This window comes from Melanostigma gelatinosum (genome assembly GCF_949748355.1).
Source record: "Melanostigma gelatinosum genome assembly, chromosome: 7".
Lineage (NCBI taxonomy): Eukaryota > Metazoa > Chordata > Actinopteri > Perciformes > Zoarcidae > Melanostigma > Melanostigma gelatinosum.
The window spans coordinates 5,823,142-5,847,338 of NC_136640.1; the positions used below are offsets into that span (position 1 = coordinate 5,823,142).

Genomic DNA, 24,197 nt, shown 5'->3' on the forward strand with positions numbered 1-24,197 from the left:
AGCCGTCCCTGCCGGGGGGTTATTTGGCTGCGTCTGTTCACACACCGAATGCAGCTTTAATGCGCACCACGTGTTTTCTGTGTGCGGCGTGACACGAGTCTACTGTCTGTGTCCTCGGGTTGTGCTCGTCTACAGTGCGGTATGTGGGCATAAATAAATGATCCAGCCCAGTGTGTGTGTGTGTGAGTGAGTGAGTGCACACAAGGTAACGTGCTGTGTGTTTGTTGCAGCAACAAAACCTGTGTGTCCTTCCTAAATACAGAACAGAGATAAAGGGAAAGGTCAGGACAGATTCCTCTTCTTGTGTCGGCTGTAATACTTATCCTGACATGTGCTTTATTTTAGGAAGAGAAAGAAAATCACTGCACTGCAACATGGTGCACACTTTGGCTTTATCAAGAAAGTTTAACTACAAATTTAAAGTTAGAAATCATGAAACATTGATTAAGAATTAAGAATAGGCGTACATTTAAATGCATAAAAACAATTTAAAGCACAACCGCCAGGCTCAAGGCTCGATACGAGACACAGGTACAGAGAATAAAAAAAAACATTTAAAGGATAATATTCATAACAGAACGCAGGAGATGACAGACTACTGGAGACAGACAGTGGAGTAGTGCAACATCAAATGAGCCTCCATGTTGAAAGCTCAAGGTTACTGAGTGGGAGATAAGCCAGCAAGGACATATTTGGTCAAAGATAATTGTTCATTCTTCATCAATGTTGAGAGACTAAAGGCATCTGGGGACCGTCGGGAACACCGATGCTTCCCTGGATTTAATAGGTTTACTCCTAAGTAGAACACTTACAGTAGAACTTCCCGCCTCCTACACAGACATCTAGTTATACAGAGCTGTGAAAAGTCTCACGTTAATGCAACAACATGTAGGTGGTGTAGAAAACAGATGAGAAAAACTTAAATTAAAATCAATTTCTAAGAAGGAACGTTATCTAAAAAGAGGCGGAACGTGATCGCGGTCTACATCGATCTCCCAGCACAGCACAGCAATCATTGAAATGACCGGAGCAGGATGAATTACACAGAGATTGACATAATCAGGTCTCATTCACTGCCAACCTGAACACGCGTGTTCAGCGTTATCTTGTGAGATGATCAATAACAGCAAAGGAAGCCTCAACTCAAAGGTTCACAGCATTTCTCTGATTGATGCGGCTCACCCACTAAAGGGGTTCCCTCCCCTCCTCTCACCTTGGTGGTGTCATCGTGGGAACGTTGATAGCGCTTCCAGCGGCAGCCGTAGATCCCGGTGATACACGACAAACACAGCTGGCGCTCATAGACCTGGAGGGGTTGGTGCTTCACCATGCTCCTTCAGTCAGTGCTGCTCCCAGAGCGAGAACATCCCACTGACGACCAAGAACCCGGAAAAAGAAGAAGACAAAATGTGAGCGATTACAACATGTTGAGACCAAAGAAGACTTCACGGAAAACAAAGTATTACTACAGTAGAGTGGCAAGTCTGGCACCTTGATAGAAAACACATGCCGACCTGAAAAGCAGCATGCTTTGACACAAAGCCCAGCCTAAAACCAAGACCGTGTTTCCCAGCGCCTGTTTCCAATGACAACTGAGACTGCTAGGAGCCCACAAATATATTGAACATCACATTAAACTACAGTGACCATGAATATATCACACAGTCCCTACATATCTGGGTCAAAAGACAGCATGCGGGCCTCATCCCTCCCTTTCATGTCAGGGCCAGAAAGAGAGAAAAAAGAAGCCAGGCATAGAAAAAGGCCAACAGGTGTAACAAAGGATGTTATACAACCGTGACATTTGAGCAAAAGCCTTCAATTTACAGCATAAAAGAAGACAATGTAGGCTGCTGTGTACAGCTGTGATGGTTAGTGTAGCAGAGCAACACTGAACCTAAACAGCTCCATTACCCCCCCCCCCCCCCCCCTCTCACTGTAGAGGAGCAGAAGAGCACCGTGGTACTTTAGAGAATACCCAGCATCCCCTTCTGATGCCCGTCTAATGCCCCGTTAGTGGCCATGGTCGGAAGTATCGCAGGCTGCGTTGGCTGTGAATAATCAGAGTTATACCTCCGTCCTCCCGTTGAGCGCCTGCTGATTCAGCACTGAGACTAACAATAATGATGTTACAGGAGCGCTGGCTGTTATCACGAGTTTACCTCACTCTGGAGCCCGTTGGAGCCCGTTGCCTCAGATCCGTACTCCGATCTCTCCACTGGCTTCCTGTAGCATCTCGGATACACTTCAAAATTCTCACCATCACTTACAGAGCACTTCACGGTCAGGCTCCGACTTATGTAGCTGATCTACTTCGCCCCTATTCACCCGCCCGCACTCTCAGGTCAAACGCTCTCGGTCTTCTGTCCCACGCACACGATTTAAGACCCGTGGTGAGCTTTGAGGCAGTGGCGCCGAGGCTCTGGAATGCTCTGCCTGCAACTCTACGCCTCGCAGATACTGTGGATACTTTTAAAAGCCAGCTCAAAACCCACCTTTTTAGGCTGGCGTTTGTGTAAAAGTAAACCCATGTCCTAGACCTGCTCTTAAAATATGTTTTACATTTTTATTTTATTTTTTATTTTTCTCTGTGTATATAATTTATTGACCCTAGGGTCACATTGTGTTTTTTATGCTTTTAAATGTCTGCTCTGTTAAGCACTTTGTGATATTATGTCTGTGAAAAGCGCTAAATAAAATTCATTCATCAGTCTGGGGCTGAAAGTGCATCATTTTGACATGAAGAGCATAAATTAACTGATCATAATTAATGAGATCAGAGTCAAACAAACATGATTAAAGCGTACACACAAACACGTTTTCCTGGGATCATTTTAACTGGTGATATTCCTCTAGCATATGGTATTTGTGCGCGTTAACTACACTGTTCCTGCTGTAATCAGGCTGTCTGAGGCTCTGGGCAGCTGCTCATTAGCAGCTGCTGCAGTGGCCATGCTTCCTGTTATTAGTAGAAATTGCGCTGAGGAGGGCAGGCCTGACCCGAGGGCATCAGGAACATCGCCCACCCCAGCAGGACCACAAAGGTCTCGACGCCTTAAATTAAAAAAGTCCTCATACCGCGGCTGTTATTACAAATATCCTGCAATATAACAAACAACATTGGTACCACACTGAGTGGTGGCAATGATGCAGAGAATCACTTTCTTTCCGACCGCTGGTCAAACACAATATATGACGGTGTGTTATTGATAATCACCTTATCTTGCTTAGAGTCTGTACTACTGTATCCTGTCCTCATAAAACTGTCATGAAGCCAAGCAGTGATTTAGACCTTGATCAGATCAGGAACTATACAACTCCTCTAGCACAGCAAGTACGCTCGTCTGATGCTTCTCATGAATAATTCACGTCTGTCGGGTGGATGGACATCACAGCTTTGCGAGCACTCATTTTTCACTCAATGTGTTCCACACACTGACCGTTTACCTGCTATCGACCAAAGACTGCTCAAACGTGATTGGCCAATACTACTCTAAACAAGACAAGGAAGCCAGAATGCTTCAGATTTGGGCTATTATCCAATATTAATATTGGCAGGTTTGACCCACCTGTCGTGTATGAACAGCAGCTCCTAACATCATGAACAAAACAAACATGGATGAGTCTGGGCCTGCAGGCCAAGCCTTTAAGAAAGAAAAGCTGACTCAGTAATTCTCCGTTGGGGTGTTCATCCAGGCAAAGTAACAACCACTTTCTCATGCTGTCACTTGTTGACAAATTATAAGGTTCAAACCCTGTAGCCATAGCAATGCCTCCATGTTGTTATGGCTGAAGGACTCACGCGGTTTATGTGGCAACATGTTTACCTCTTAAAGCTTCTGTTCACGCAGCCACTTGTGCCGTCAAAGTCAAAAACACAATGACTGCTGTACTTCAAACGAGCGGAACATCGAACAGCCTTTTAATTGGTACTATTTGATGTGGATATTATCATAATGAGGCCTCAGATTTGTCACCTTGAGATTGAAGGCTCATCCGTTTTTCACTCCGTAGTTAATATGCCCCAAACCTCATCCGAGCTGTACAGAGAAGGGATGAAAAGCGCTGCAATTAATCCCTTTATCAGCAGGATGTCTTACTAGAAACTCATCAGCTAAATGACCCAGCCAGCGGGACAATTACATCTTGAACAAACGGCAACTAATTGGCAAAAGCAAAGTTAAATACAGCACGAGCAGTAATGTTCTGCAGTTGAATCTCCGCAAGACATTCATCCAGGAGTCTGCACTTGCACTCGTATCATTGCGGTCGTATTTTGCCAACATGGACGTGACACCGCAGACCACAGTAGGTGTGACCACCATATGGCTGCACTGTCACACTCAAAAACAGAGCCACAACAGCTGAGACGATCGAGTACAAAACAAGAAGCGACCCCGTTCTTCGTGCTTAGTTTCAAGCCCTTAAACACCGTTTGGTGCCGTCAGCCACGTTGCCCCATCGGGACTGAACTAGATTGAACAGGTGAAGTCAACAAGTGAAGCAGCTTTTCTGACATTTATGCGTTCTGTTACACAGTTGTCTGAACGAGAAGAGAAGATGTGGGGGTTGTGTGAAACAACCCCCAAACGGCGGTTGTCATCCCCTTTTCTGCTGCCTCATTTCCTCCAATCAAAAGGCAGAGTAAGAGGAAAACAGTCTGCGAGGGAGGAAATGCTTCAGCAGTTTCCCAGCAGAGAACAGAGTCTTCTCCTGACCAGGGAACTAAGGTAGAGGCCACGCTGCAGACAACTGTGGGATCCAAGGCTAACCCACTAATGAGAAACAAAAGGTCATAAACACAACACAGAAACATGTTAAGAATTATATTTAGTCGTCTTCAAATGGGCCTCCACTTAATCTGCCCTGATCCCCGTCATGTTCAAATGATCTGAATTGCGAGAATCGCAAACATGCACTTGATATCAAGTAATGAAGCGCCGCAGAGACTTTGTTAAACCATGCGGCATCGAAAGATGCTTGTGAGGGAGTTAATTAGTGACACATGGATGATGAAGCCCATTATAACAATGAGAGAGTCAATACATCTGAGCCGTTACAGCTGATGCAGCACCGACAGGGGAGTGGTCTTGCTGTAGAAGATATACAAAGTCTTGGCCTTGTTTAAAGTGACGTCATGAATTTCATCCTTTGCCTTCCAAGATATGCTCTTGGCGCCATCAAAGAATGGCTTTCATTTTGGCCTAATGTCTTCTACAGTATGATGAAAAAAATAATGATCAGACTGCATCCACAACAAACAACACCCGACAAAGTAACACAAACATGTGGAAACCATCGAGACCTTCCAGATGAACCTCAGCACAGGAGCACACAGCATATTGGTGGTGCTGCATGTGATATGTTAAAGCAGTGCAATATAGATATAAATGGAGCTTTGTTTATGCCAAATCAAAGTAGAACGCCTCTGCATTCCATCCAACTCCGAATGAAACCATAAATATTATCAGCGCAGCACAAGTTATGAAAACAATCCTCACCAAACCCTTATATAAATCACTCCCATGAGTCAGTGTGGTGGGAAGCGGAGAATTAATGGCCACAGCCTGCAGCCCACAGCTCCAGCTCCAGTTCATCCAGAGTCCCACCGCACAAACCACTCTCAAAGTGTCCGGTCAGCTGAGCCAGTTAGCGACAACTAGTATTAACACATCAGAGGGAAGGCCATCTTCCTCAAGCCTTTCAGTCCCGGGTCCACATGGGTCACAGCCACTGAGTCCACTTTGTTCGTGCCACAATGGGTAAACCTACAAACAGGAGGGTGTTATGATGAGCAGTCTGCTCTCACACAATAAGATGAAGGGAGGGATACTGATTAGCCAACTGCAGGTAAGCAAAAAGCACCGACAGTGCAGAATTAGGTGCATCCTGGCAAACAAGCTCTTTGCTCTGATGTAAGGAAAAATTATGACAGGAAAACTCCTCCCATGGTTGTCAACACTGGATGAAAGAGGGAGTTTTTTTGTGTGTACAAAAACGGTACTACAAATAGTTAGCTGGATTTAACACATTGAGAATGAACTGGCATTGTGAAAATGTCTATTTATTATTTACTTTTATGCTCGAAAATAATGAATCAAACTCAGTATTGGCAGATAATAAACATTAAACTACTCTGATACATCTGGGGCAAAAAAAAGAAGGTGATTTTAGTTATTTTCCTTGCCATAATGAACTTGCATCAGACCCACAGATATGCGCCCAACTGTGCCGCCCTGGTCCTGCCAGGTTCTGCTAGTTGGAATAATGAATATATTGGCTGTAATTCTTAATATTTTTTATCTTATAACATGCCCATGTATGCTGTAACGCTTGTACCATGGATGTGTTTACGTCTCTGTTACCAAACAACCAGCCATTGGTCAGTCGCTAAATGGAGTTTCATGAAGTATTAGGTGTAGGCTACCTACTAACGCACGGGGGAAAGGCACAACCGCTTAAATATCCGTGGTCTGTTTTGGAGGTCCTTGACATGAATAAGGTTGAGATTGCGCTCAAAATCCGAAGAGTGCTGAATTTGTGTGTCTTCCATGTTTGTCCATTGCTCACTTTAAGCTCCAATGGGAACTTGAGAAGCAGCGAAAAAAGTAAGAAGGTAGTTATAGTACTCCTATTCATTATATTGTCATTGTTTAACACATGCCATTTAGCTTTACTTTTGTGTGCCACTTTGTAGGCGGATGCTTTACTGGCGTGCTTTGATAACTCTGCGGTTGCATTCAGTGCGGTTGCACCTCGTAGCTTTCACTTCTTATCGATGAGAGTTCTTTGTTGTTACTTCCTCATTGTGTAGGTGCAGCAGGTAAGAGCTGGCAGGATCAGGTGGCCGTAGTTCTGTTGTAAAGTGCATCTTTAAACAGAAGACAGGAGGCAATGTGAGGCTATTGGACAGCACTACTCCTTTGAAGTCAGCGTGGTGACCGCAGGAATAGTTCTCCGCATATTCCTGAAGAAAATACACGAGAATGAATGTAGTTTCATTTCCAAGCATGCGAGAGCTGCGGTGTGAACACTCCGTAACATCAGAGTAGCAAGTTTCTCTCTCAAGCTTATGACATCAAGATGAAGAAGAAAAAAAAAAGAATCACACATTCAACACGTACTTGTTGGGAGGCGCAGGTGCCAGAACATTCTGGCCTCACAAATGAGGATAGAGGGGCGAAACGCTTACACAAGAGATGTCGGGTGTTAATGTCCGTCCTGCGTCCATGATACTGCACAGGTCATGATTTGCATTTGATGATTATTGACTCTGAAACAGACAGATCCATAACATTAACCTTGAGTAAATGTGACATGAAGAACGCTCTTGAAAACAGCGCCATTTCAATAGAACCATAATGCAGACGACAGAAGGGACAAGACAGCTCGATGGCGCACAAACAACAGCTCACTGCTGGAGAATGATTGGGGTTTTCTTCTGGCTAACTGAGCCGAGCAGTCTACACAGCAGCTTACAATATCAAAGTCGTTAAACCTGGGCTTTAAAAGACTCCCGAGGCTGTGCCATACAAGGTAGCGAGCAGTGCAACTGTAACTCACGGCACGAAACGACGACTGAGAATCCTTCAACCACATTGTTAGCAAAGAGCAACCCAATCAGTAAAGATGGTGGGAGGAGTGTGGCAGAAGAACATCTGCATAATCTGACACTCTGCTCATCAAACTGACGGCTCATCAATCCGACAAAATGTGGGTCAGAGATAATCCGAGGAAAATTGGATCTAATCATGCTCCATCAGTGGCTCCAAATCAGAACAGTGAGAGCAGGAAGAGGAAGTGCCATCACTGTCGCTCCTTATTTGAGCTAAACAAAATTTAATTAATTACTGGGGCGGAAAACAAATGAATTCAACCACTTGTTTTTAGTGCGGACAAAACAAAGGGGGGGTTTGATGGCACCAACAGGACTTACGCCTGGTCTAAATCAGTCGTAACTTTTCGCAATTTATTACAACGGTTGTACCGTCTAGGCTTCCACCTTCTTCTCACTAAGAACATGTGTGAAATGTACGCCTAGTCAGGATGCAGGCGTTAAGTAATAATCCGAGTTTGAAACAATCATTTATCGTATGGATGTAGCCAGCAATGAGATCACTGGGGTCTGGACTTGGGTTTAAAAGCAGGGAACAGGATTGCAACCAACGTAAAGTCCGTTCTGAAGACTGGGCTTAGTACAAAACAGTTTGTGCAACCTGCAGTATAAGTGGGTCGTGATATGCTACTTCCATTTTTCATCTGGAGGTAAAAATAATCTCTAAAGAGCGGACTGAGCCGACTGCTTGACAAAGCTGTGTAGATACAGAGAACAATAAAACCCTATTAGGTGATTTCCAGAGCCTTGTGGATGGAGGCGTTGGTCATTATTGATTTAGCCGTTTCTGGTACTGGAGATCCCCCAATGTACCATGAAAATATGAGCAAGCTACAGTTTGAGCAACACCTTTTAGGTTTCATCGACTAGATGTCAAGGCACCCGAATTGTTTTGGAGAATGCCGTATGGGAACCACCCAGACAGATTTATTTGGTGAAAAGGCGTAAAAGGAAAACATAGAAATGCCAAAGTCAACGTTGTGGGGTTTGAGCCGAGCGGCTTCCTGCTGTGAGGAGACGGTGCTGACCTCTGATCCACCGGGCTACTGTTTAGGCAGCTGATGACGAGTGTGTTTGACTAATTATCACCCTAAAGACGGGACGACACCGACTCTTGTCGGCTTCCGTTTCTACAAAGACACGATGCATGTTAAGAAGAGAAAGACAGGGACATGAATGGTGTTTTGGGAGGAGCCAGGAGTAAAAAGATGGGCCCTTTCCCTATATTGTCAAACCAGCTTGAGTGTAACACTGTTATAAGCACACATCTGCCACATCTGGATCCTTCATACGAGCCTTATATGAAGACGTTTCTGTTCTAACAGCTTTACAGTCACACTTTCATCTGGATTTGATGTTCCTTCTCTCTGAGCGTGGAGCTTCTGCGCTCAGCTCGCCTGCCTTCTTAGCAGCTTCAATCTACAGCCTGTCCCAGCTAGCCGAGCATGTTATTGGTACTTTAGGAAAACCGTTCATAAAATGGAGCATGTAATGGCAGTGGAAAACATTGGCAGATCTGTTTTGATGTTTTTACTGATTGCTCTTGATAAAGTTAATGGTCCATTTTACAAATCTACTCATGCATTATGTGAGAAAGAGTGGAACGGCGACAGAGACAGTCCATTACAACACTTGTCAGAGCTCTCCAGCCTACTTAAACTGCTTTTCAGCCAAGCCTCCTAACACTTCTTTTATTTACAGGTCCCCCGTATAGTTGAACAGAGAGGATTTTATTCAACAAATGTTTCTGCTTTCACAGCTGCTTTTGCCATAAAATGCCGGTCAAAAGAGAGAGAGAGAGGGGGGGGGGGGGCTGACCGGTTAAAATCACTGTAGCAGTCCGGAGCTGTGAACCGCTTTCTTTCAACAGTGGTGATGTGTAATCACGTTCCATGGAGGCAGAGAGCGGTCTGAATTTCAGGTGATGTAAATGACATATGGCGTCATGGCGTATGATTGTGATGCTGCTGGGCAGAACATGTTGGAACTACTTTCAAAAAGTCACTGTTTTATAAACCTGGAGCAGAGCTTCCTAAATTCATTTGCTGTGACCCATTTCTTTCCTGCTGTTGGGCGTAAAGAAATATAGACAATGAATGGACCCCTCCTGGCCTGTCTCCCTGTTTAGGTTGAGAGAAAGTATTCTGGGGTTGGTTTCCTAATCATAGGAGATACTGTAGTGCTGATACTGTGTCCTGGAAAGCAAACAGCTGACAAAGACATCCGTGGCATGCAGAGACACGGTGGGAGCCATTGTTGTACTGTGTGCGCGGCGAACGGACAACTCCATAGGCTCTGTTCACTCGGGGCCTCCTCAGTGGGACTGTTGTGGGTGGACTAGCGTGTTTTATCAAGGTGCCATCTGTACGTCTACATGAGGGCTCCCCGCCACCATCTGTGTGTTGACATCACACAGAGTTCTGTCCTCTACTGCGACTGCTGTCTGAGCCCCGGAGGCAGGGCCAGACGAACAGGTGCAACTATGGTGAGATTGGCTTTCTGAGGGGGAAACCAGGGATCAGGGATCATTACACAAAAACAACAAAACTAGATCATTGTCAATACAAGTACAGTAAAAGTCTGAAAGACGGCCAGTTAAGAGGATTCGAAAATAACCTTAAAAACATGTTTCACATTTTAAAAAAGGGGTAAAACGAGGCACTAACTGTATGGAAAACGATAAAAATGGGCTGATTCTCAGTTTACAACAATGTGGTGGTGGGTCTCAGATGGTGGGAATATTCCCAAAAATGAAAGAAAAACAAGCAGACTTGTTATGCAGTCAAGTAGGGATTTGTGCCTCTTTTCAAAAGCAGCGCCTCAGCTTGGACAAAATAACTGTGCACCTCCCAGTTTGTCTGAGCCGCGGACGTTGACGAGAGCTCAAGTTGCAAACGAGCAACGACAGCGAACCAAAGCCTCCTGTGTTCCTCTGAGGGTTAAAGAATAGCAATTAGCCTCGGGAATGTTACCTGCACAAATAAGGTGAGGCGGGGAAACTTACATTTACTACGATCACTTTTCACTGCGGGCTCGCATTCGACAATAATGTCAGAAACCACTGTCCTCACACAGATGTCATGTGCTGTCAAACGCTGAACTCGTCCACTGTCAAGAGGATCTGCTATGCATTGCAAATCTCAAGCATGTTTGACACAAAGGGGACTTGCTCGGTACCGACCTTGTCAGAGCAGGATGGAAATATTCTATTTACATTTGACTTTTGCTGCCTGCCTGGAACTGCCACAAAACCAGTTAGCCCTTATTTAGTTTGACTCACAATTCTGTAGTGCAGTGTGAGACATGGTTCCAAGAACTGTTGCGATCAGCATGAAAGTAACTCTGCATCACAGTATCAGTTACATGCCTCAATTATGAGTAGAAATATGAATGGTATAAGCTCAGCCCTCCCTAGCCCAACACGTTCTTTGACAGTTTGAAACCTGCTGACTGAAAGACGCTGACCTAAGGGCCTGTTCAGACCCGGCATCAACATGCGTCTTCGGGGATCCGTTCACAAGTAGACAAGCTCTAAGTTCAGGTGTGAATGCACCAAAGACACATTGAGATCTGATCCATAGCATCACATTCGGAGGTGGTCGAGGATGCATTTGGCCAAAGCCTTTTAGCAGTGTGTACGTTGATGTGTCCATAGACGTACTGAAGGACCACCTACTCAACTGACGTGTGTGTGTGTGTGTGTGCGTGCGCTAACTGAAGGTCCGTTTCCTGGAGCTGCCACCCGCTCTCCTGCTGGCAAAGAAGTCTGCCGGCAGCGTGGAGAACAACTTTGAAAGGATTTAATCCAATAAGCAAACTATCAAAACATACAAGGACTGCAGTTCTGTGGATCTGGACTCTATTGCTCTTCCTCAACGACAGGACGATTCCATGACACACTCAACACCAATCAGAGTCAGACCAGCTCATACTGCAAAGTCCTCCACTCCTTAGCACCAATGTGAGCACAATTGTTGCTTGCTTGCTTGTGCCCCATTGTGGCTTTATTAACGCTCTTAAAAAAAGATGGCGAGAAATGCATTTGCAGAAAGAAATCGGTTGCATTGGTTGACGTAAAGTGCTGTGGAAATTATCGTACTTGACCAGAGTCAAAACTGTGTACCATGATTATTATTGTCATATCTTTAAAATCAATTTAGCTATCCATTGATTTTGCATTAAACATGTGCTGTTGCCTTAGCGAGTGAAACCATATTTTTCATGTTGGGGCTACAAATTAATAGCAAATGCTTTGAGAAGCTTTTAGGCGGAGGTTCATCATCATTACTAGGGATAGTGCATGTGTGTTTGTATGTGAGAGAGAGGCAGAGAGGGCTGGGCTTGACCTCACAGCTGCAGGGCAGCCAATAATAACAAGTAATTCTTTACAAGTCAGACCTGCACTCCCTCTGGATGATTCTGCACAGCTTCGACGGATCTCACAGATGTGTTTCTTTTGGTGTACAGGATATTGTATCTCTTGTAGGATGGGCATGTTTCTCTTCTTAAAGAAGCAGCTATTTAAGGATACAGTACATAAACATAGAAGTACACAGCGGTAGTTATGCAAGCAGGGCAAAGCAGAATGTCGGGAATCACCGAATCAATACGCTCTCTAATGGACACTGGGGTCTGCTACCGTCTATACACAGTGCAACTCCACAAGTCTCATCAGCAGCAACATGCATGAAGAGCTAAAGAAGAAATAATAAAAAGCTCCACAAAACCTGTGTGTAAAAGAGTCGGTGACCGGTAAGTGGATTACTGCTGTGAACACCGCATTCCTTCCTGTTCTGATCTATCACATCTCCCTTCTACTCTCCAGTTATGCTCCTAAAATAACATTTCTCTGGGAATATTCAAAGCACGTTCGAAAGAAGCCTCAGTCTGTTTAGCACAGCTGTACTTTGTTTTGTTTGTCAAACAAATTTGAAGAACTGTGGAAATGTGTACCATACGTTATGTCACCATTTTTCCAGCTAACCTCAAAACGTCAAGCGTTGCATCATTTTGTCTGCTGTTACTGGGGCAATCTGAATGTCAAATGTTTACAATATGAGATTCAATGTCATGATCTAAAAACATTTTCATAGCGCTGGCTGCCCTCAGGACAGGAGCTTGCAGAAACATGTTCAGTTCTTCACTGCAAGAAAGAAGTTCAAAAACATATTCCGCACGCTCCCCTCCAAAGCCCTTCGATCCCTTTATAGTACAAAAAATCTAAAGTAACATCCTGACATAGACACTTTCAAAGCCACGACTCGTCCCGAGGAATCAGTCTATTGAAACCAAAGAGGTTTTAATCTCTTTCAGAGTAATATCCGACATGCCTACATGATGCAAATAAATGCTGTCTGTCAACTGGAAGCCTTCACAAAAGCAAACAAGTGTGAGGCCGGCTGTTTTTACTGGAGGTGTAGCAGTGACAGCTGGGGAAGTGTTAACAAGGTCAGAGACAAGCTGCACCAAATGGATCCTTTCCAACATATTTACTAGATCACACGCCCTCTCATGAAGTGATGCATCACACAAATGTGCAGCACTCTCATGGAATACAAACATGCCAGGAAAACACCCCAAATGACGATCCTTCACCTTCAAAGAGGAAATTGAATTGTGTCATGAATTATGCAGTAATGTTGGGAAGAGTAAACAGATGGATACTGTGCGTATGGGTGCAAAAACGCACACCATAGTCAACCGCTGTAGCTTTACGTGCATTCATTAATTTGTGATGGACCAACTGAGGAGACTCGACCCATAGTTTCAATAAAAATGGAAATCATGGGCGTGTCTCGTGTCTTTAGGTGCACATGAGATCCCTCAGTGAGCAGTGGGAGAAATACTCACATTAAAGCCTGAGATGGGTAAAAACACATGCTTCTAATTAATACACTAAATGGGAATATAAGTGAGGAATAACAAAAGATCCAACCTTTTAAATATGAAACGTGCAAAACGTGTGAGGGGTATGACATTTCTAACATATATGTTAATGAGGTATGCAACTGCTAACATGTTGAGAAAGAAAAAAAACTGTTTATAAATGTTGCAGGAAAACTCACTGACAGGTAAATGTGCTCAAACAACACCTGAAACAAACCACATCACACACTCACCTGTCTGTGGGCTGCTAACGTTATCACCCGGTGATGTCAAACGGGGACAACTCCGGTGTCAAAAGTAACGTGTGTGTGTGTGTGTGTGTGTGTGAGAGAGAGAGAACGGTGGGTGGTCAGTGACGCTGAATGCTGACAGAGCCGAAGTTTTACACCGAAAAACAAAGGAGGAGAAGAAGAAGAAGAAAAAAAAAGCCGGGTGTTGTACGGTGGCCTCGGTCGAACGTTCGCTAAAATAAGTCCCGTTTCATATTGTCGGTTACTCCGTCCCCCCGTGTGTGTTGTTCGGTCCTCTTGGTAGTTAAAACGTGCCTCTCCTCGTCTCTGTGTGTGAGCAGCAACACACACCGGCTGAGTAATTCAACACACTGAATGGTGGGAGGAGTGTGTGTCTGTCTTTTTATCTCCAGCCCTCCTGTACAGTGGGAGAGCGTCACCGAGCTCACTCTGTGGGCACGCTGAGAGTAACCGTTGGTCTGTTTTACTGTCCCGTTGCTTCGCCTTAAAGCCGTCCACGTCCTTTAAATCTGTCGCAATTACCAACATTTAGATTTAGGATTAAAATGTGTTCACGAGGTCTCAATGTCTTTGTGATAATGTATTGTCAGTGCACCCGTAGTGAGGAAAAAAATATCTATGAATGGACCACTAAAACAATCATTATCGGGGTCCTTCGTTGGCCGATCGTTCGTAAGCAAAGATTCCGATGTTACCTGAACGTAGCATCGTGTGAATACATTTCCAACCTGAACGTGAGCATAAAAAAGCATTTTATCACTCTGTTCATTATGATAAAAGCATCCCCATTAGGCTGATAGTGAGAGATAGTAAAGAAAATGCAGTTGTGCTATTTGATGCATGAATAAAAGTCATGAAGAGAATCTGCTAGGTTTATTCACATCAAATCAAATCCTGTTCTTATCACTTCTGTTTTTTATTCGATCTGATATCCTCATTTTCTGTGATTGTTTGTCCACTTTAACAAGGGGTGAAATCTACTTTCCAGTATCATTGTAGACCATAGCGTCTGATAAAAATGAACTCTTCAAATAAGTCTCACGCATCCACAAGGCAAATAAACAAAGTAAATGTGGCACACCCAAAAATGTGAACACATTGATGTTGATGTATGATTTAATTTGTCACTGTTTATTTTGAACGATTTAATATGTAGTACATGATTTTAGGGATTGAAGTAATACTTACAGAGTGTAATCTAAACATATGGACATAAACGTAAATTGTAACATAAACAATCAAAACACCAAATGTCACACAGCCCTTTGTGTTTTCCAGGTTCAGACTTTGTCACCTTTGATCATATTGACACGTACCAGATGACTCATCAAACAAAACTGATTTATGGACTTCTGTCACAAGAACACCATCTGAAGTCATAATCAGAGACAGCATGTAATGTCCGAAGTGCCTCGTCGACCAATCGAGACACACTGTGACTCATGGTATTCATCCTGATTTGTCCTGATCGCTGTACAACACAGGGCCAATAATAGGGCCACAGTGTTGATGGATGATGTCAGATGTTGACTTCTTGTGGGGAATTTCCACATCAAATATATTTGTTTTGGTATCAACACTGATATCAAAAACTACATTGAACCACATTTTAACCTCAATTTAACATGTCAAATACCAAGAAACCCATTGCACTGACTGAATACATGCAATGTAACCCCTAAATTGGAAATCCAAACAGTGCTGTTCTGTCTAAAAGTTTTAATTAAAGATTGAAAAACATGTTTAATTACAATGACTCTTGATTGGATGGACTGATTCTCCTGTAGATCATTATTCAAAAGGTGAGAACCAAAGCAGAGCGATCGACGACCCGCTGTCACTCATCATTAAAGTGCATTTGTTATATACCGTTTAAGGTGATATGTTTAGTGAACTGTTTATTCAATACGTTCCTGTCATTCTCGTGTCATCAGGTTGGATACGTTCCTGTCATTCTCGTGTCATCAGGTTGGAGTCAATGACCGGTATAGTTAGCAGGTCTCTGGTGTGTGAAATGACTCATCAACAGATACAGATACAGTGTTTGAAGCGTTCAACCATTTTCAGATCAGTAGTCCATTAAGAAGGTTTCTATTTATGTGTCAAGTTGAGGAGGAGTTGGGGTTAAAACGAGCATCAGAATTATCACCAAGGAAACATGCAGTGATGTTGCCAAGTACATTAGCATCATATTGATGGAAATGAGGAGTTTGTGTGCGTGGATCTGTAGCCTATCTTGAGACCTGCTACCTGAGACTATATTCAGATTAAAACAGCACTTTGACCACATCTTAATATTCTTAGCATTTAACATAACTTCAAGGCAAATAACTAGATGTTGAGATGATATCATCCTTGACATTATCTCTCCGAGAGCATCTCTACAGGTGGAAGCAGGGGAACTGTTCCTCTCAGGACCATTTCCTGTGTGGCATATCAACGTTTGATGTGGCAGACCCGGGCATCCACAGGCAGGCGTGAGGCAACAGCTCCAGCTGCTGCGCTTCGTAATGATCTCCACCCATTTTTTAAATGCCACCCAGAATCCACAGGCAGGAAGGGGTAGGACGGCAGGTAGGGGCCTCCCTCAGCAGGTGGTGTTTAAAGCAGGGCAGAGGGTTTGTGACTGAAAAGGGCACAGGGCACAGAACATGACTGGTGCAGGGAGAGAGGGGGAAATAATGTGAACAGCAGACATTGACAAATGCCAATTCAGCAGCTTGTAATGATGCTGAAGGTTTGCTGGAATTTCAGAGGCCTCACTGCACTGGAACAGAAACTTAATATAACAGATCTCTGTGGGGAGTCAGTATGAAATTAATTACTTTGATTTTAAACACTTTGTCCAATATATGTGACAACTATCCCACAGGTAGAAGCCAGAGACAAATGCTGATTTTCAGGCACAGAGTATTTTGATTTCAAATTTCATTACTTTTGCCACACTGGACATATGAAAATATAGAGACATGTGTCAGTGGGCGCTGAACAGAAAGTGGAGGTCACTGTGGCTCGAAATCCTTTTATCGAATATCAAACGATACTTTATTTGGTTTATTTGAGCCCCATCTAGTGGTTGTTTGTCCACAATGCAATGCCACAGCTAATACAAATATCTATAGTGTCTGAATTGAAAATTATTTCCACTGGTTCTTGTAATTCTGGAGACATTCAGGGTTTACAGAGCCTAAGAGCCTGAGGCTTGGTGTATGTCTTTACTTTCTGTGCAAAAAATCTTCTTTTTGCATGTTTTTCTCAAGCACATAGTGGAAAATAATACAAAAGTCCATCAAACAAAGATACAATTTAAAACATCTCTAGCCTAAAAGAAAGAATACACACCTGAGTATAACCTTAATGAATTACTACAAAGAAATCTTTGATGGCGTTGGATGAAGTTGTCAAACCTTTCCCACCAGGGGGCATGTTCAGTCAGTATTTAAACCATTAGAGTTCTGCTGCCTTTACTTCATGAAGCTAGATTCAGTACAGACTGTTACTCTGCTAAAAAATGAAAAACCGATAATTTGTTATTTTTTCAAGAAAGATTTCAAACATGTGATCAACTTTGCTATATGCTAATAATGTGATAGAATATAAATTTTCCCCAAAAAATTCATGAATTTCATATTTTGAATGTATTTAAAATCAGACACATCAACATCAATGTCAGAGTAACTGAATATATGATTAATGAACTTTAAGATGAACTGTTTGGTGACAGAATACAGACAGATAATAATACTTTTTTTTGGAGTACAATATTGTTTTTAGGGAGCAGTACTTGAACTGTTTTAGATGCAGCAGTGTTTAAATATAATACTCCATGTAAAGCAGCAGTTACAACACTGCAAATTATGTATTCAAAACTCCGGCCTGGTTCATTGTTACCTCACCACAGCGAATGTGAGTGTGGTTTAGATTGACGGAGCACAGATTACAAACTGTACATGATCCTGCAGCTTTCTGCGCTCATGGACACAAAACCTCAGAAAGTTACATCACACAGCAAAGCTGAAATCATTCCCGGGTCTTGCGTCATGGTCCTCTTGGCAGCTGTCCTCCTTCAGAGGAGTCTTTGTGTCCAACATTTCCCTCAGTGACAGAATGGCTCGATTACTAACAGCAAAGACAGATGTTTAACATATATAATCGATAAAACAGGAAGAACCCCCCCCCCCCCCCAAGGTTGATACATTTGTTCAGTAAACAACAATAGTTCAGCCCATCTGGAAAGTATATCAGAGAGGAAACACAGATCCGTCTAGAGATAAGCAGAAAGAGAGGTGTTTAGAAACCCCCTAAACAGTTGCAACAGGCTGCCAAAATCCTGTTCGTCTTATTGTTTGAAGGACGAACACAGATGGTAAAACAGGAGAGCGACTGAACTTTCAGGCATATACCGTCTGTTGTCTTCTACTGTTGTCACTTTAACAACAAGGCAGCCACATGAACAACTAAGTTAATAAGCAACAAACACTTTCAGCAGTTTGTAAAAGTGTTAGTATTCTAGTATTGTCATTAAAATCCAAATGGAAATGATAAGAAAACCTGCAAGCACAAACTTATTGATCAATTCTCTTTCAGCAACACTAAGAGAGCCACAGCTGAGGATGCAGCTGTAAAACGACTGGTGGCCAGATGTTGAGCGGGCTACTGTCCTCAAATAGCAATTAATTGCTGCAGTTGTGTGAGAGTCGCTCGTCCCTCTGAGGTCTGTTAATCCTGCTCTTGGTTCATGACTTTACTTTACTCTCATTAAAAGCAATCTTCTCACTGTCTTCATTGGTGGTGACATATTGCGTCATATAGTTTTCTCATTAGTCTGCTTTGAGATTATGCACTTTTACAAAATGAGTCCCATCCTTATCGTACTAACACACAATCTTCTTTTTTTTTTTTTAAATGTCCTGCCCCTGTGAGCATCTTTTCTTTCCGCTTTAATTGATTGGACCTTCCAGGCCTTTACCCGAGGGAAACCAAGACAGGAGTTATTTTAAGATGGAATGTGTGCATTAGAAGATTTGACCAGACTTGTTTGACAGAGAAGTTAGCTTCACTCTGCACATACTGCTGAGGAATTTCAGTGTCAACTGTTGATCCAGAGGCTTCTTCAGAAGGAGGGGGAGGGGGGGGGGGGTCTGCAAGCCTTTCAAAGGGGAAAGTGTGAATACAATGTTTTATATGAAATTAGACAAGAGGGTTGCGGAGGTATAGGATTTGGAGAGCTTTTCTTTTAACCTCAAACTTTCACAGAACTTTCTGGTTGCCTGCCCCAACAAGTCACAGAAAAGGATACAAGCCACTCATCAGTCGGCATGGCAGGCCAATTTGGGGGATTAAGCGATGGATGGAATTCCTCTGGTTTGGAAAATAGTAATTATAGTGTATGTACTGCAGAGTGATCACTTATCTATCAAATGTCTTGCTATTTCCTTCTATAGGGGATAGGAATGGAGCAAATTTGTCATTGATTTCGTAGATTTCCACAAATTACATCGGAAAAAAGGTATCATTACGACGATTGTTCAACTGTGATATGATAATGCAGACATTCATATTAATCCGCTGTGTGTGACTGAACAGGTTGACACAAGTATTAGTAAATTATTCTGTTTTGTTTCCTCTGGTCGGGACTGTTTTTACGACCCCCATCCTTCCACCACCCTGCAAGCAGCAGCTGAAGTTGGACACACGTGGCACTGTGGAGGTGGGGAGGTGGGGGAAGGGCTGGAGATCTTCTGAGAAGCTTTTAAAGTTCTGGACATTTCCATTTGCGGTTTGACATTACCAACAATGTAAAATCACTGCTCCTCATTTGTGGACATTTGAAAACAATGAGCTCATTCTCTGATGTTTTGCCTGCTGACATTTCAGAAGAGTTGTGCCCGAAAGAGGCTTGTACATTAAATTAACTGCAAAATCAGTGTTTACATACCACATATTTTCATGTTTAAGAATCATTCCGTTCAAAGTAAAACATGTCTTTTACATGTGATGTAACCAGTGTTGGATATTGAGTCAGCAAGCAGTTTTATAACTTAGATGCTGGTTATGAGCAGCTAAGACTGATCCAGAATCAGATTTTCTCTAAGTTTCTGTCTGCAGACAGAGGAAGGAAAGTTTCAAAGCCGAGCCCGGACCAGTGCTGAAGAGTTAACCTCAGCCGACCCCTCTCATTCCAGCCTGTGGTTTCAAGGGGGACGTCCCAGCTCCCAGCTTCCTGAGGAAAACACATACACCCTCATGTGAATATCCCATTCCCACTTCTAGAAAGTTCTCTCTCAGGTTATAAAGAGCAGGAGAGAGTCCTACAGCCACGCTATCCACCGGACACAACTCAGAAGAGAGACCCTGCGTATCTGTGCCCAGGTAAGGATTAGAAGATAACCATCTTTATTGTCAGGGGCGAATGCAGACGGTGAATGGGGTCCTTTGTTTTCATGATTCAGAATTTCATTGCTGCTTTTTGTTCTCCATTTTAACCCGTTCTCTTCTATCTCTCTGGCTGTTTGACCTGCACACAGAGTCTTATTGTTTATCTGTTGTGAAAGAAGAATACATCTTTAGTCTTCATACAAATCATCCCAGCATGATACAGGTTGTCCTCTTGCATGTTACTTCTTTGCCCTCTATTCACATGCATTGAGTGCAATCAGATGGAGGGAATATGCACCCAATCTGGATTTTTGACTTTTTTTTGATGAAGAGAGGTTCAAAAATGTCCTTTAGAAGTTCGTGCTGCTCGTTTGTGGCACAGCTGACTTGATTCGTGTTTTTTTTCCCCTGGGTCACAAACAGACAATGAAAAACATCCAAGTGTCTGATTATGATGACTAACCTGTATAGTAACCCAAACTTAAATGTTTTTAGTATACAGATTGTAAACTAGGATGTAAAATGGAGAAATTATGCAACATAGAATATGCCTCCACCAGAGCCTGTATAATGTTTCACTGCCTGCTCTGTGGAGATTATTACATACAATTCTTGTCTTTCAGAATGAAAATTGCAGACATCAAAACTTCTCAAGGTATCCGAAAATTATGCAAGATTTCTGCTGTATCGCAAACAAATACAAAATACAGCGATGCAGACCAAACCCTAAATCAGAATGGTGGATGAGGATGAGAAACGTGTTGCCGCTGCAGTGGCTTAAATTCAGCCCTTTGCATTTGGTCCTTGGTTTGAGAGTTGTGGGTCGAGTTAGATCTAGCTTTTCAGGGACACACCCTGTCTCTGAGATAAAAGATGGCTGCTTCAGAGCACAAGCAAAAGAGTCCTGACTTCTTCTGGCTCGAGATGAAGTCATTAAAGTGCAGATGTGCAACAGTTAACATGAATTACAATAAGTGCAGAGAACAGAGAGGCATCATATTTCAGCTTCCCTCTGAGCTCCGGCTATACACTGTATAGTATACAGCTAAATCTCAGCTGCTGCCGACGTGGCGAGGAACATGTCTGCCTGAAACTGGAGGCGTTCCCAAGCTGCTGTGTGGGCTGAGCCAATCCTGCCACGAACCGCTGCCCACAATCACAGTCTGCGTCCTGCTATTTTGTTTCTGATATATATTATTTTATGAAATCAAAGCTGTTCTCAAGATTCTGACGTGTGCCTTCAATCTTACACTCAATACACATTAATTAGATTTCAGGAAACCAGCCCAGGTTACGAGATGTTAACCCTGTCCATGTCTTTTGTTCCTTCTGCACAGGCTGCTACAGCTGCGTTTGGAGACAGACAGGATGTGGATGACTAACATTGTAGCTTTTTGTCTGCTGGTCCTCGTGGCCTCTGCAGAGGAAAAGAAGCTGAGCAGCCACGCCATCATGCTGGCTGACAACATCGCCAATCTGGCCTTCAGGTCTGACATCTATACATTACTGTGATTACAATTAAGTGTATATCATAAAGGTGCACTTTTTGCTTAAGCATTTAATGTTTCTTGTGATTTTGATTCAGCCTCTACCACAACGTGGCAAAGGAGAAAGCCACAGAGAACATCCTCATCTCTCCTGTGGTGGTGGCCTCCTCTCTGGGCATGGTGGCTCTCGGTGGCAAGGCCTCCACCGCCTCCCAGGTCAAAACCGTCCTCAGTGCGGACAGACTGAAGGATGAGCATCTGCACGCAGGCCTGTCCGAGCTGCTCTCTGAGGTACTTAGAACAATATGAAATACTGTATGTGAGATCTCAAACTCACTCTCAAACTAGACCATCAGTACTTTTTATACAGTGCTCAATGTTCACCGTTTATACGTTGCCCCTTACCAGGTGAGTGACGCCAAGACACGCAACACTACCTGGAAGATCAACAACCGCCTGTACGGCCCCAGCTCCGTCTCCTTTGCTGATGACTTTGTGAAAAACAGCAAGAAGCACTACAACTACGACCATTCAAAAATAAACTTCAGAGACAAGAGGAGCACAGTGAACTCCATCAACGAGTGGGCTGCCAAGGCCACAGATGGCAAGCTGGCTGAGATCACCAAGGATGTGCAGAACCCAGATGGAGCCATGATCGTCAACGCTATGTTCTTCAAGCGTGAGTATTAATGGTGTCTTTTATTCATTATTGAAACACATGGAGATGTCTAAGGATTGTGTAACCGAGGGTTTTGTCCCACAGCTCACTGGGACGAGACGTTCAACGATAAAATGGTGGACAACCGTGGTTTCCAGGTTACCCGCTCTTTCGCCGTTGGAGTTCCGATGATGCATCGAACTGGTGAGTTTCTCAAACGTGTCCACTTCTGTCCATATCTCGTGATGTCTCCAAAACGGCTTCTGCCAACAAGAATGCAAACAAGACAAGATATCTGATCTGTCTGCTTTCCGCAGGTCTGTATGACTTCCACGATGACAAAGAGAACCGTATCTTTGTGCTGAACATGCCTCTGGGCCAGAAGCAGGCCTCCATGATCCTGATCATGCCCTACCTCCTGGAGCCTCTGAAGCGCCTGGAGAAACTCCTGACCAGGAAGCAGGTGGAGACCTGGATCAGCAAGATGGAAAACAAGGCTGTGGCCATTTCACTGCCCAAAATAGAAGTGGAAGTCAGCCACAACCTGCAGGTAAATGGTGGCCATTTGATGGTTGTAATAATATAGAATTCAAGTGTTAAAGACATTTAAGAGTCAACCAACAGCCCTTTCGATTGTCGCCGTCTTTTCTAGAAACATCTGGCTGAGCTTGGCCTGACCGAGGCCGTGGACAAATCCAAGGCTGACTTGTCCAATATCTCTGGAAAGAAGGACCTGTACCTGGCTAACGTCTTCCACGCGTCAGCCCTGGAGCTGGATGTGAAGGGAAACCCGTTCGACAACAGCATCTACGGCTCCGGCAAGTTGAGTGACCCCAACCTTTTCTACGTGGATCACCCCTTTATTTTCCTGGTGAAGGACAACAAGACCAACTCCATCCTGTACATCGGCAGAGTGGTTAAGCCAAAGGGAGACAAGATGCGTGATGAGCTATAATGTTAGCGTTGTGAATTGTGATGGATAGCTTTTGTTATTTCTGAAACGAATGGCAGGAAACTATGTACTTCTGGTACTTTACCTCATGAGCACATTCCAATAGGCAACCTGTGGACTGATCACTTGAGCTTCCTGTGTCAGGACGCGCTACATTTTCCCAGGGAGCAGTTCTGTGTAAACATTAGGTCTCAGCCTTAAGACCCCTTGCATTGAATAATGTTCTTAATTGCAAATATTTGCCTCATTTAAGATCAACATAAACCAACGGCGGGCAACGGCTTATGTTAAGTTTTCATGACACCCTGTTTTTGTCACTATTGCTTCGGCTACGATCCATGTGTGTTTTCTTTTATCATCTTTCATGTTTAAAGAAGAAAAAAAAAAAAGATCTTTGCACAAACTCAGTCTTTTTTTATTTTTGCCTGCTTAGTCTGCACTGAATTGTTCCCCTGCACGAGTTTGTGGAGGAACGCTGGCAACAGTCTGGTGCTTCATTCATGTTCACTTGCCAACCACGTTGTGCCATTTCTGTCACTGTATTCCACAAAGAAGCTGTTGGAATTGTGTGTTATGTAATAATGTCTTGATTTTTCAATAAATAACAACAAAGAGGATCTTTGTGTGTTGCACGTCATGTCTGAACACCATCCAAACTGAGTTGACAGTCTTCTGGAGCGTTGAACAGAGGAATGTGTAATCGTTAGAGTTAACAGCTCAAAGGAAAAGGACAACGGTCTTTCCAGTCGGCTGGAGGTCAAACAATCCTCCCAGGTCTGGAATGTCGGGGTTATTGCTAATCTGCCACAGACAACTATCCACAGATATTTGTGGTTCATTTCCCCCGGCACAACTGGCCTGAGTAATAAAACCAGCGGGATCTTTGTTGGGACGGTCCAAACTGAGAAAAAGAAGGCTCTGGAGTGCAGGGTTCTCATGGTGAGTGGGAATCTTCTACAATTCTAGCACA

At 43.5% G+C, this 24,197-nt stretch overlaps 2 protein-coding genes across 6 annotated transcripts in view; one reads left to right on the plus strand and one right to left on the minus strand.

Moving 5' to 3' along the window:
• gdpd5b (glycerophosphodiester phosphodiesterase domain containing 5b) overlaps positions 1-14,047 on the minus strand; it is a 34,708-nt gene extending 20,661 nt beyond the window's left edge. For 2 of the 3 annotated variants that reach the window (XR_013772148.1, XM_079272665.1), the window contains exons 1-3: positions 13,735-14,047; positions 7,193-7,273; positions 1,214-1,371 (exon numbers count right to left, since the gene is read on the minus strand). Coding sequence is in view for 2 of the 3 variants with exons in the window: in XM_079272665.1 (XP_079128791.1) it covers positions 1,214-1,330 (117 nt within the window). In the remaining variant the exon portion in view is untranslated. The remainder of the gene's footprint in view (positions 1-1,213; positions 1,372-7,192; positions 7,274-13,734) is intronic. The other variant, XM_079272666.1, reaches the window with a different exon arrangement.
• Positions 14,048-20,006: 5,959 nt separating this feature from the next.
• On the plus strand, positions 20,007-23,844 carry serpinh1b (serpin peptidase inhibitor, clade H (heat shock protein 47), member 1b). Of its 3 annotated transcripts, XM_079271364.1 has the most exons (8): positions 20,007-20,124; positions 20,754-20,785; positions 21,468-21,617; positions 21,716-21,908; positions 22,026-22,296; positions 22,381-22,479; positions 22,593-22,825; positions 22,928-23,844. In XM_079271364.1, the coding sequence occupies exons 3-8, from the start codon at positions 21,499-21,501 to the stop codon at positions 23,228-23,230; spliced, it is 1,218 nt and encodes a 405-aa protein (XP_079127490.1). In that variant the 5' UTR covers positions 20,007-20,124; positions 20,754-20,785; positions 21,468-21,498; the 3' UTR covers positions 23,231-23,844. The 3 variants fall into 3 exon arrangements, with proteins under 3 accessions (XP_079127490.1, XP_079127491.1, XP_079127489.1); XM_079271365.1 differs by lacking the exon at positions 20,754-20,785 and having other exon boundaries at positions 20,013-20,124; XM_079271363.1 differs by lacking the exon at positions 20,007-20,124 and having other exon boundaries at positions 20,160-20,785.
• Positions 23,845-24,197: the final 353 nt, after the last annotated feature.